At 39.3% G+C, this 11,083-nt stretch overlaps 1 protein-coding gene and 1 pseudogene across 3 annotated transcripts in view; both read right to left on the reverse strand.

The window, feature by feature from the left end:
• The window catches only part of PCGF6 (polycomb group ring finger 6), a 31,559-nt gene extending 23,863 nt beyond the window's left edge, over window positions 1–7,696 (reverse strand). The window contains exons 1-6 of one of the 3 annotated variants that reach the window (XM_047702871.1): window positions 7,109–7,696; window positions 6,232–6,331; window positions 6,045–6,141; window positions 5,190–5,245; window positions 5,030–5,089; window positions 4,026–4,134 (exon numbers count right to left, since the gene is read on the reverse strand). In XM_047702871.1, coding sequence (XP_047558827.1) covers window positions 4,026–4,134; window positions 5,030–5,089; window positions 5,190–5,245; window positions 6,045–6,141; window positions 6,232–6,331; window positions 7,109–7,639 — 953 coding nt within the window. In that variant the 5' untranslated portion in view covers window positions 7,640–7,696. The remainder of the gene's footprint in view (window positions 1–4,025; window positions 4,135–5,029; window positions 5,090–5,189; window positions 5,246–6,044; window positions 6,142–6,231; window positions 6,332–7,108) is intronic. The other 2 variants (XM_047702870.1, XM_047702869.1) reach the window with 2 other exon arrangements.
• LOC125085027 (40S ribosomal protein S12-like) lies at window positions 822–3,809 on the reverse strand (annotated as a pseudogene).
• Window positions 7,697–11,083: the final 3,387 nt, after the last annotated feature.

Here is an 11,083-nt window from a genome sequence, read left to right on the forward strand (position 1 = left end):
CTATAGAATCCATGATATATGGTCATCTGGCTTCTCCTTAGGCACCTAAAGAGATAGGGAGTTTATCTGACAAGTCAGTCCGTTCCATTTGTGGGCAACTTTGTTAGAACTGCTTGCTTGCACTGAAGCAAATATGTTTCTCCCTGTAACTTACACCCGCTAATCCTAGTTCTGCCTTTTGGTAGTCTTATGAACTAGACTCAGTCTTTCTTTTATATGATAACCCTCTAAAGATCTGATATGAACTTAAGGGGCTTATGACTGTTTTCTCTTTTTCAGATTAGTTTTGTTCCTTCCCTTATCACGTATGCCATGGTTTTCAAAACTTTTACTGTTCTGGTTACACCTTGGCTTACCATCTCTCTTAAAATGTAGTGCATAGAGTTGAACATAATACTCTAGCTGGATTAATACAGCATACAGTTGGCTATCACCTCCCTGGTTCACTAAATGCTACTGAGTTTAAAACTGCATGAAATTTCTGCTATATCACATGTATGTCATGTGAGTCCATTTTCCACACTAGACACATGTACAAATTACAGTACTACAGACTACTTTAACTTTTATTTTTGAATGATCCTGCATTATTTCAATATTCACATATTGATAATAGTTTAGACATGGTAGGAATACCATAAGTTGATACTTAGAACAATCTTGTTAGTTGCTATTATAATCCTCAATTCAGAAATTCAGAAACTGATGATGAGAGTTCAGCTACATCCCAAAGGTTATATACCTTGACTTACTGACTCTTCAAAGTCTATGCTTTCTACACGTACTATACTACCTGTCGGAAGTTATTTCTTTTTATCATCTTCTACTTTACTCACAGAAACTAAAGAACAAAAAAAGACAAGTACAAGACTATCTAAAGATCACAAAACACAGCATATCCAGTTTAGGGGGGGGGAATCTAACTTCATATTCCAATAGTTGAAAAATCACTGTTCACAGGCTGAACCTACCTCAGTTTTTTTGCTCCTCCAACTTAAGTGGGCTCAAAAGCTTGTCCAAATTTGCTTTTGTACTCGCGTCAGGTTAAAACTCCTCTGCCACTTGCCCTGCCGTGAAAGAGCTGTCTATGGGCTACCCTCAGGAGCCTGACTTTGTGGTAACATAAAAGCTCTTCCATGTGGTGAACTCTGGGGACTGGTGACTTCAAACGGATTCTTTGCCTCTGGAAGCTTTCTTTCAAAAGGACTCCTTGCCACACTGGAAGCTTTCTTCCCCTCAACCCGTTGGAAACAGATAAAGAGCTATATTATGAGTTAGACTACTCATCATAATCAGCCACATACATAAAAGGCTCAATTCTTTCTTTTTACAGATAGGGAAGCTGAAGCTCTGAGAAGTTAAAACTAAAAGTTCCATGAGGGCAAAGGCCATGGCTGACTTATTCAAACTGTATTCTCAACAACTAGCAGAAGGCTGTGCTGGTACATATAGCAAGACCTTAACAAACATCTTGTGAATAAACAAAAAGCAATTTGTTAGTGATTACAAAGCTAGATAATAGAGAAGCGAGGATTTAAATCTAGATCCTTTATTCCAAGTGAGGGCTCTTTTTTTTTTTTTTTCCTTTTCTTTTTTTGGAACAAGAACCAAGTTTTTTATTTGTTCATTTCTTATATTTGAAGTATTCTTCAATGACATCCCTGGCCCGAGACTCTTTGCCATAGCCTTTAACCACCACACAACTGCAACCAATCACTTATGGGGTTTTCCTTCTCTGTCAATTTTATAGAGGCCCACCCATTCCCCTAGCTTCTTGCTGTCATCAGCCTTAGTTAGGCTGATTTAGTGTTCAGCATAAGGGGCCTCCATCAACTTGACATACATAGGCTCATCATAGTTGGATGCAAACACACAAAGATGGGTTTGGTGCTTGTCTAAGGTTTTGGCAGCTTTGTAAATTCCACATGCTTAGGCCTGTATGGGTGAGGGCAGTCATCAGCACCTCTTGTAAAGCAGTATTAATGCCCATTATACTTCCAGCAGCAATGCCTTTCTTGGCCTTGGCGGTGGGTTTCGGGTGGAACCAAACCAAGTCCACCTAAGCCTCAGCCTCCTGGCGACTGGCAGCAGGGAAAGAGCATGAAGGCTCTTTTTTCTATAGGAGGGGATACTAATAATATAATAAGTTTGGTAAGTGGTAATGAATGCCTTGAGTGCTGTGGTCAAGTCTCACTCATTAGGAGAGTCTGCCATGATTAATTATTGATTTCTGCAGGTGGGCAAAGGAAGAGGCAATGGTGGCACACCCATCGCATATGTGCTATCTTTGCATCCTTGCCACTTTTCAAAAAAATGTATTAAAAAACCTAATCATCAGTTCTTACCATGCATTGTAGGAAATGTTACATTTCCCAAAATATTTTTTGGAAATATAAATTCCTTTCAGTTTTCAAATTTTAATTAGACTTATTAAAAATCAAGTTACATGGTAAAAGTTCAAATACAATGAAAAGAAAGACTTTTTCCCATCGTAGACTCACATACTAGTTTCTGGCAACTAACTGCCATTAACATTTTCTTATATATCCTTTCAGGAAATGGTCTGTGCATGCAAAACATATGTCTACACACATCTTTTCCATCACTCTCTTTAAAATAAATAAGTAAACAGAAACACACTATGTAGTCTCCTCTTTTGGAGACTGTTCCATATTAGCACATATGCTATCATGCTAACACATACTCATGTGCTATATACCATTATTTAACCAGGTCCCTTTTGGACATTTAGATTGGAACACACTCCTTATTATCAGAAATTGCTGGTTTAAAGTTTGGTATTACATAGTTTCTGTTCATTCTTCCAAATGGATTTTTATTTCATTATCAACCATTACTACGTGGGATTTGTGTAGGCAGGAGAAACGTTTTTGGCCTCTTAGAGGTCCTTAATATCAGCTGATAACATAGAGTGACTACATAAAAAGATAAACACAACATAGCACAAGCTGAATACTAGTAAATGATATGGTCAACCTAGAATTATAAGGTGGAAATAATTAAAAAGTAATCATCAGTGACATAAAATGGGAAGTCCATATTTTCCAAAAAAAAAAAAAAAAGCACTTTACTTTATTCTGCAAACTAAATATTCTGAAAACTGCAGTTTGATACATGCCAACTCTGTGATCATGACAGTGTTTAACAGTGTTGCACTATAACAGAGTACACCATATGCTACATATATCTTTTGAAAGAAGCAATTTATACGAATTAAAAGGATATCCAACTACTTTAAAAAACAATTTGGCAAAACCAAGTAAAGTTAAAAACAAACATATGCTAAGACTCTGCAAACCTATACTCTTAGAGAACTATCTTATATATGTGTGTGTGTGTGTGTGTATATATATATATATATATATAAAACATATATATGGAGATATGTATACAAATACATAAAGTAACATTGTTTATAATAGCAAAAAAACTGGAAACAAGTTAAATGTTCAACAGTACAAGAAAAGATAAATTATGGTATGGCAATGGTGAAAATGAATGAACTAGAGCTACACATTTCCACACAGATGAATCACAGAATGCTGAGTGAAAAAAACAGTTGGAAAAAAAAAAAAAAGCAAGTTGTAAAACACTTACAATGATACTATATGAAGTTTTTAATGGACAAAAGCAATTCTACATATTACTTAAGCACTGATACATGAGATAAACATACTTTAAAAATCACGGGAATACCAATCATTACTTTTAGGAGAGTGGTTATTAACCTCTAAGTGGGGGGAGAGGGGGCGGTGAACAGGAAGAGGTAGTCGAAGGGCTTCCGGCATACTAGCATGGGTTATTTCTTAAGCCAGATGATAGTGATACAAGTGATTATAGTACTATTCTTTAGAACTTTTTTTAAGTTGTGAATATTTCAAGATTAATTTTTAAAAGGATATCAGAAGAACTTGATTTTATCTGAGTTCAGGATGATTTCGTAACTGTTGGGACTTAACAAGTTCTTTATTTTACAGTTAAGAGGTAGAGGTTTAGCTACTCACCCAATGAACTCTAGTAATAAAGACATATCAAGTTCAGGTGGAATACGAAACACAGATTCTAAGACTTTCTTAGATCTTCCTTTGCTTGAAGGGACTGGCTGTGGAACAGCTATTTAACAGCCAAAGAAAAAAAGCTGAGTTAGAATAAAAATTTCATGAATTGAGATCTTTGAAAAATAATTACACATATTATAACTATGTTGACTATTTAAAAGATCATAAAACACTCAAACTCCCTTTCTCTAATAACATTAACTAATCTGTCAAAGCCAGTGAAATTGCACCTGGGGACCACTCCACAATGGAAGGCAGACATATGTGGCCACATATCACATATCAGGGCCACAGAGAGAGCTCATCACTACACAACAGATATATGTAATCTTTAACAAGCACTACTGTGTGCCAGAGTTCAGGGCTCATACTCAGCACTGTACATGCACATTCTTGTTTAATCTTATTATAATCCCCTAAGTATACCGCTACTCTTTTTTTTTTAACAATTAAAACTACAAAGAAACTGAGATTACTGTTTAAGTGAGATAAGGCAATACGTAGTAAGTGGAAGAACCAGGATTTAAACAGAAATTTATCTAACGTCTATACTGTGACATTATCATCATCACAAAAACTATCTGAACAGTTACTATGTTCCAGGCACTGTTTTAAGTGCTTTGTATTACTCAATGTATTCTTACAACAATTTTATGAAGTGCTATCATTATCCCTACTTTATAGATGAGGAAACTGAGATATTGAAGTCTCACAGAAAGTAAAGGGGCAGAGCTAGGATCAAACTCAGACAATCTAGCTCCAGAGCCTATGCCCTTTAATTTTTACAAATAATTAAATTGGATTATACTATATCTTTACCTTCATAATCTTTCTCCCTCTTTGATCATAAAATAACTGGCTATCACCAAAAAGAACCTCAAAGGGAGTAAATATTATTAAGTTAGTATTCTTAAAGCTACAAATATATTACGATATACACCCAAACTTACCAGGTTTAGGTACTTCTAGACCTCTTTCTTTATAGAAATCATGCATTTGCTTTTTTTCTCCTAAAAAATGATAAAACACAGACTAAATTACACTTAAAATGTAACTAGTAGAGTCAGCAGAGATTCTGGGATTCACAACTATGTAATAAAACAAACTTACTTTCCTCTAGATTGATCACTAATTTGTACACTATGTCTTGTAACTGTCGGTCCAACCTAATAAAAGGAAAGGATGGAGAATACCTCAGAATTCAGCAAAACGCATTTTGGTACAGAGTGAGAGTGAATGATGCCCTTTGCAACTGTTTTCTCTTGGGAGTGGATTATCTCCTTTTTCAGAGGTGAATTACTTTTAGGTAGCACTGGCTCTCATCTGAGATGACGTCAAGTAATTAATTCTATGTAATCATAGACTCTCGAATAGTTTAATCAATTATTCTATGTGTACTGGTCTTACTCCCTTGCAGAGACTGTATTTTGAACTTCTGTGCATCATCTACAAAGCATTCTTCTATGAAGGAGTAAAAACGTAATAGTATTGGCTGAACAAATGAAAGTAATCCACCTTTAGTACTTTTCTTCCCTTAGGAAACGGAGTATGAATGGAAAATGTGGAAAAAAAAAATACCCCACAATGACCTATGATACACAGGTTTTTCTAAAGAGGACAGTTGTCTCAGGCATTACTTTTAAAAAGTAATTTCAAAATAAAATTTTTAAAAATTCCTTTTTAAAAAGTATTCTAAATATCCCCAAAATGACAAGCCTAAACTAGTTTCATTAACTTGAGTGACGGAATTAAAATCCTCAAAAAGAGAGGCCTGTGCTTTTTTAATTTTTTTTGTCCCCAGCAGATATCACAGTGCCTGGTACAGAGTAAGTGTTCTATATGTATTTTAAAGAATACGTAGTTCCCTTTTCAAAAGAGGTCAAGAGTTTATTCCCAACTACACAACTAGAAGCCTTCAGAAAAAGTATATTTAAAATACAAATTTTACTTATATATTTGTCTTACCTTATGTTATAAAGAGGTTGTGTCTGATGTACTACTATGTTGCATTTTGGACATCTGTTGCTATAGTAAAAATGTCTTACAATGCAGCTTTTACAAACTGTTGAAAAAGAAAATGTTTAAATTAGGATGCTTTAGAGACATTTCAAAAATTGAATGTATTAGTTCGAAATGTGAACTATATGCTTACACGTATGAAGACATTCTGTAATGGTAGTTGCATCTATTAAGTAACCTTTGCAAATGGAACACAAGATGTATGGTGTCAGCTCAGAGAGATTAATCAGGCGCTGGAAATGCAATGCAAATAGTTGTAAAATACAAGTACTTGTCTTCTCAAATTCTTAAACCATAATCCCCACATTTCATTATAAACAATGTGTAACTTAATTTGCAACACGGAAACATGTTACAGTACCTCCAACCCTTCAAAATCCTAATCGAAGTTACAATAACACAATATAAACCAATGTTTCAAAAAGATCTCATTCTTTTGGATATACTTTATATTACCAGATGAGGGGTATCTTACTTTATGAATTAATTACAAAATGGGCAAACTTTCCAGATACTGGTGTTTACGTTTAATATATCAATTCCTACTGGCTAGGTGTTACCAACTTTATAAAGTATGCGCTACCACATTAAAAAAACGAACAAAAACCCTTCCCAATTAGACTTATGAGATAGGGGTTTACCATCCTCTGAACACCCTGTAGAAAGGGACTGTTTCCCTGTCCGACCGTAAGCTCTTGGAAGGCAGGGGCACTGTACCCTTGGCCCCTACCCGCCTGGCATAATTTAATAATTATTTACAGAATAATAGAGTCGGACCTGGAGAGCCTAAGTGATTGGCAGGAAGCTCACAAAAAGAGTCGGCAAGGAATCGGGTGCGGACCAGTCCGCGCCACATGCCTAGGCAGGTTGAGAGGGAGGGGTGGAGGTCGACGCGAGTGCCAAAGGCTGCAGCGGCGAGCTGGGAACGCGGCCCGGCCCTTACTGGGGAGGGCTGGCTTGGACCCTCAGGCCCCTCCGGCCCCGCGTGGTCCGGCACCGGCTATAAATACCTCCTCCTCGTCCTCTGAGTCCGGCCGACCCCCCTCCAGCCTCAGCGAGAAGTGGCTCATCTCTTCCTCCTCCTCCTCCTCCTCCTCCTCCAGCTCCTCATCCTCTTCCAACTCGTCGTCCTCGTCCTCGAAGCGGCCCCTCATGCGGCCCAGGCTGCGCTCCGGCTCCAACTCTGGGGGCCGGGAGCCCGAGCAGCCTGGAGCCCCCGCCTCGGGCAAAGGCGGCGGGCCCTCCTCACCCGCTGCGGGTGCCGGGGTGAGAGCAGGCGGGGAGACAGCAGGCGGCGGCGGCATGGCTGCGGCTCCCTCGGCCTTGCCGGCGCCCGCGCTCCCTGCGGCCACCGAGACCCTCTCCATGCCGGGGGCAGAGACAGGGGGAGACAAGACCCCGCGGCTGGATAGCGCGGGAGTTCTGCCTACCTGCCTAGGCGGCCAGTGCGCAGGCGCGGGAGACCTGCAGGGCCCGCTGGGAAATGTGGTTCGCTGCCCCTCACCTAAACCTGGACGGGCGTGCACTGAGCCCCTGTGCATAAAGCGGGGGCCTGCGGGTCGTATTCAGAATTTTTTCTTTGGAAGGCTGACGCTGTCTTTACTCCCTTTTGTTTTATTTATTTTTTTTTTAAGATTTAATTTTTTAAAGTAATCTGTGTACCCAGCCTGGGGCTCGATCTTCCCAACCTGAGGTCAAGAGCCGCAGGTTCTACCGACTGAGCCAACCCGCCCGTCTCTTCACTCCCTTTTAAAAATGACAAAATTGGTACCGTTCCAGACAGCAGTATTCTGTCTGCATCAGTTGATGCGCGGAGCACTTAAATGGGCTTTAAAGTAATGTCGTATTATGAACAATAACGACTTAAATTTGAAGAGCCATTGTGCGTTTCTTTCATCCAAGATTATTTCCATTACGAAGTATGACGTCTCTATTTTTGAAATATGTAAGTTTACTTATTTAGAGCAATTAAATCTTGTATTGCCACAGGATGGAAATTTAATCGCCGTTGGAAGACCATCCGTGAGTTCCCAACACATAGAGGAAAGTCCATTATATTCAACAAACATTTATGGAAGGTCTATTGTAGCAGGAACTGAGACCTATTCAGGCACTCCCACCCCCACCCCCAATTTTTTTAAGGAAAGATATTTGGAGTTGCTGACTAACATAGTGCCAGTTAATGTCATGATGCTTGCAAGCTGGATTCAGAAAGGAATCAAAAGCTCCTTAAGAAAAAATGCTGGGGGAAAAATATCTGAGATAACTGGGTTGTCACTGAGTAAAATTAATGCTCATGTGGGAGTGGTGACATTTTTCTTAGGGAATGGTGAGGAAATCAAGTCACTATGCTGGTTTGGGAAAAACAATCAGATTTAATGTGCCCCCACTGCTCCTGCACTAGCCTCTACCTTTCTCTCTGCAGTCCCCAAACTCTGGTCAAGCCTAAGATACTGAAATTTGCAAGATCCAAAAAGTGGAAGAAAGGAAATGTCTCCTTCTACAGGGAGGAGTATAAAGCCTCAAGGGAGGGGAATGGGAACTTAGACCAGGATATTGAAAGAGGACACTGAAGAGAGAGAGATTGAAAGAGACAAGCATACACAATACCTGAGATACTCTCCTTACCGGGCTCTAAAACTGTAAGCGCTTCCACATGATTATATTGGATGAAGGAATATAGCTTCTAACCTTTCAGCATTGTTAAGAGCTACCTGATGAAAAATAATTACTTGTGCCATGAGCTTTAATTATAAAATTTTGAAGTAGTATGAGATGAAATATTATTAACATTTTACTTTATGTATAATATGAAAATGTAAAATATTGATAATCCCCAAATTTAAAAAAATACAATCAAGAATTGCACATTTTCAAAGCTGGCAAGCTGAGGAATTACGAAATTTGTATTACTGCTACTGGGTCCTGTGAGTTTAGCTGGTAAACAGACATATCTGCAGGCTTTGTTAGTCCTATGGTATGAAAGGTAGTTTTATGTGTCATCTTGGCTAGGCTATACTGCCCAGTGATTCAAACACTTACCTAGGTATTCTGTGAAGGTATTTGTAGATATAATTAATGCTGCAATCAGTTGATTTTAAGTAAGAGATATCCTGTATAATCTGAACAGATTTTATTCAATCAGTTGAATGGCCTGAGAGGTAAAACTGAGATTCCCCTGGAAGAGAAATTTTTCCTGAGCCCTGCAGCATTAATCCTTCCCAGGAGTTTCCAGCATGTTGGCCTGCCCTACAAGACTTCAGACCTGGGCGCCTGGGTGGCTCAGTGGGTTAAGCCGTTGCCTTCGGCTCAGGTCATGATCTCAGGGTCCTGGGATCGAGTCCCACATCAGGTTCTCTGCTCAGCGGAGATCCTGCTTCCCTCTCTCTCTCTCTCTGCCTGCCTCTCCATCTACTTGTGATCTCTCTCTGTCAAATAAATAAATAAAATCTTTAAAAAAAAAAAAAAAAGACTTCAGACCTACCTAGCAAGCCCCCATAATTGTGTAAAGCAGTTCCTTGTAATAAGTATCTTAGTAAATATATATATATATCCTACTGGTTATGTTTCTATGGTAGACCAACTAATCCATATGGTAAATGGCTTAATTATGTGATATTTATAAATATGCAAGGACTTCCAGGATATATCTATTTCATAAAATGAGAATTTCTTCCATCTCCGTTGTGATCCAAGTGTGTTTCCACATCAGAGTTCTATTTTAGCACTTATCAGGGACTTTACATTTTGACAAAGCATCAGAATTGAATCATATTCTAGACTGAGCTAGAACTTCACTCTTACCCTGGATGCTAACTAGTTAAAATGGTGTAAATGTAAAACAGCAAAAGTGAATCTAACACAAACAGTATTTGTACTCCTTGTATGATTATTAAACCAAGAGAGATGCTATAGAGTTGGTTTTTTGAAGGGAGGAGGCGTTGCTTTGACATTTCAAACAAAAAATCATATCTAGGGGTGCCTGGTTGGTTCAGCTGGTGGAGTATGTGACTCTTGTTCTGGGAGTTGTGAATTTGAGCCCCACCTTGAGTGTACAGCCTACTTAGAAAAAAAAATCATATCTAAAAACTTACGAAAGTTTCACACATTAATTCACTGGGAGATGGCAGAGGTTGGTTGATTGTGAAGGATAGTGAGTTTCTGGGTATGAAATTTTTATTTTTATTTTTTTAATTTTTTTTAAGATTTTATTTATTTATTTGACAAACAGAGATTACAAGTAGGTAGAGAGGCAGTCAGAGAGAGGAGGAAGCAGGCTCCCCGCCGAGCAGAGAGCCCGATGTGGGGCTTGATCCCAGGACCCTGGGATCATGACCTGAGCTGAAGGCAGAGGCCTTAACCCATTGAGCCACCCAGGCGCCCTTGGGTAAGAAATTTTTAAAGCAGATCCATGACCATATTGTGGGACAGGCTGGGGAATCAAGAAATCATAAATGCTCCTTGGGACTTGGAGTGATTTCCTGGTACTCTTTGATGTAAGTAAATAATTCACTGAGACCTTAATTTTTTAAAAAGATTTTATTTATTTACTTGACAGAGATCACAAGTAGGCAGAGAGAGAGAGAGAGGGAAGCAGTCTCCCTGATGAGCAGAGAGCCCAGTGAGGGGCTCGATCCCAGTACCCTGAGATCATGACCTGAGCTGAAGGCAGAGGCTTAACCCACTGAGCCACACAGGCGCCCCAAGACCTTAATTTTTAAAAGCAGATTAAAAACCAAAGGGCTGGGGTGCCTGGGTGGCTCAGTGGGTTAAGCTGCTGCCTTCGGCTCGGGTCGGGTCGTGATCTCGGAGTCCTGGGATCGAGCCCCGCATCGGGCTCTCTGCTCGGCAGGGAGCCTGCTTCCTCCTCTCTCTCTGCCTGCCTCTCTGCCTACTTGTGATCTCTCTGTCAAATAAATAAATAAAATCTTTAAAAAAAAAAAAAAACAAAAAAAAACCAAAGGGCTGCGGCACCTGGCTGGCTC

Source organism: Lutra lutra, chromosome 14 (assembly GCF_902655055.1).
Source record: "Lutra lutra chromosome 14, mLutLut1.2, whole genome shotgun sequence".
NCBI classification, from domain to species: domain Eukaryota; kingdom Metazoa; phylum Chordata; class Mammalia; order Carnivora; family Mustelidae; genus Lutra; species Lutra lutra.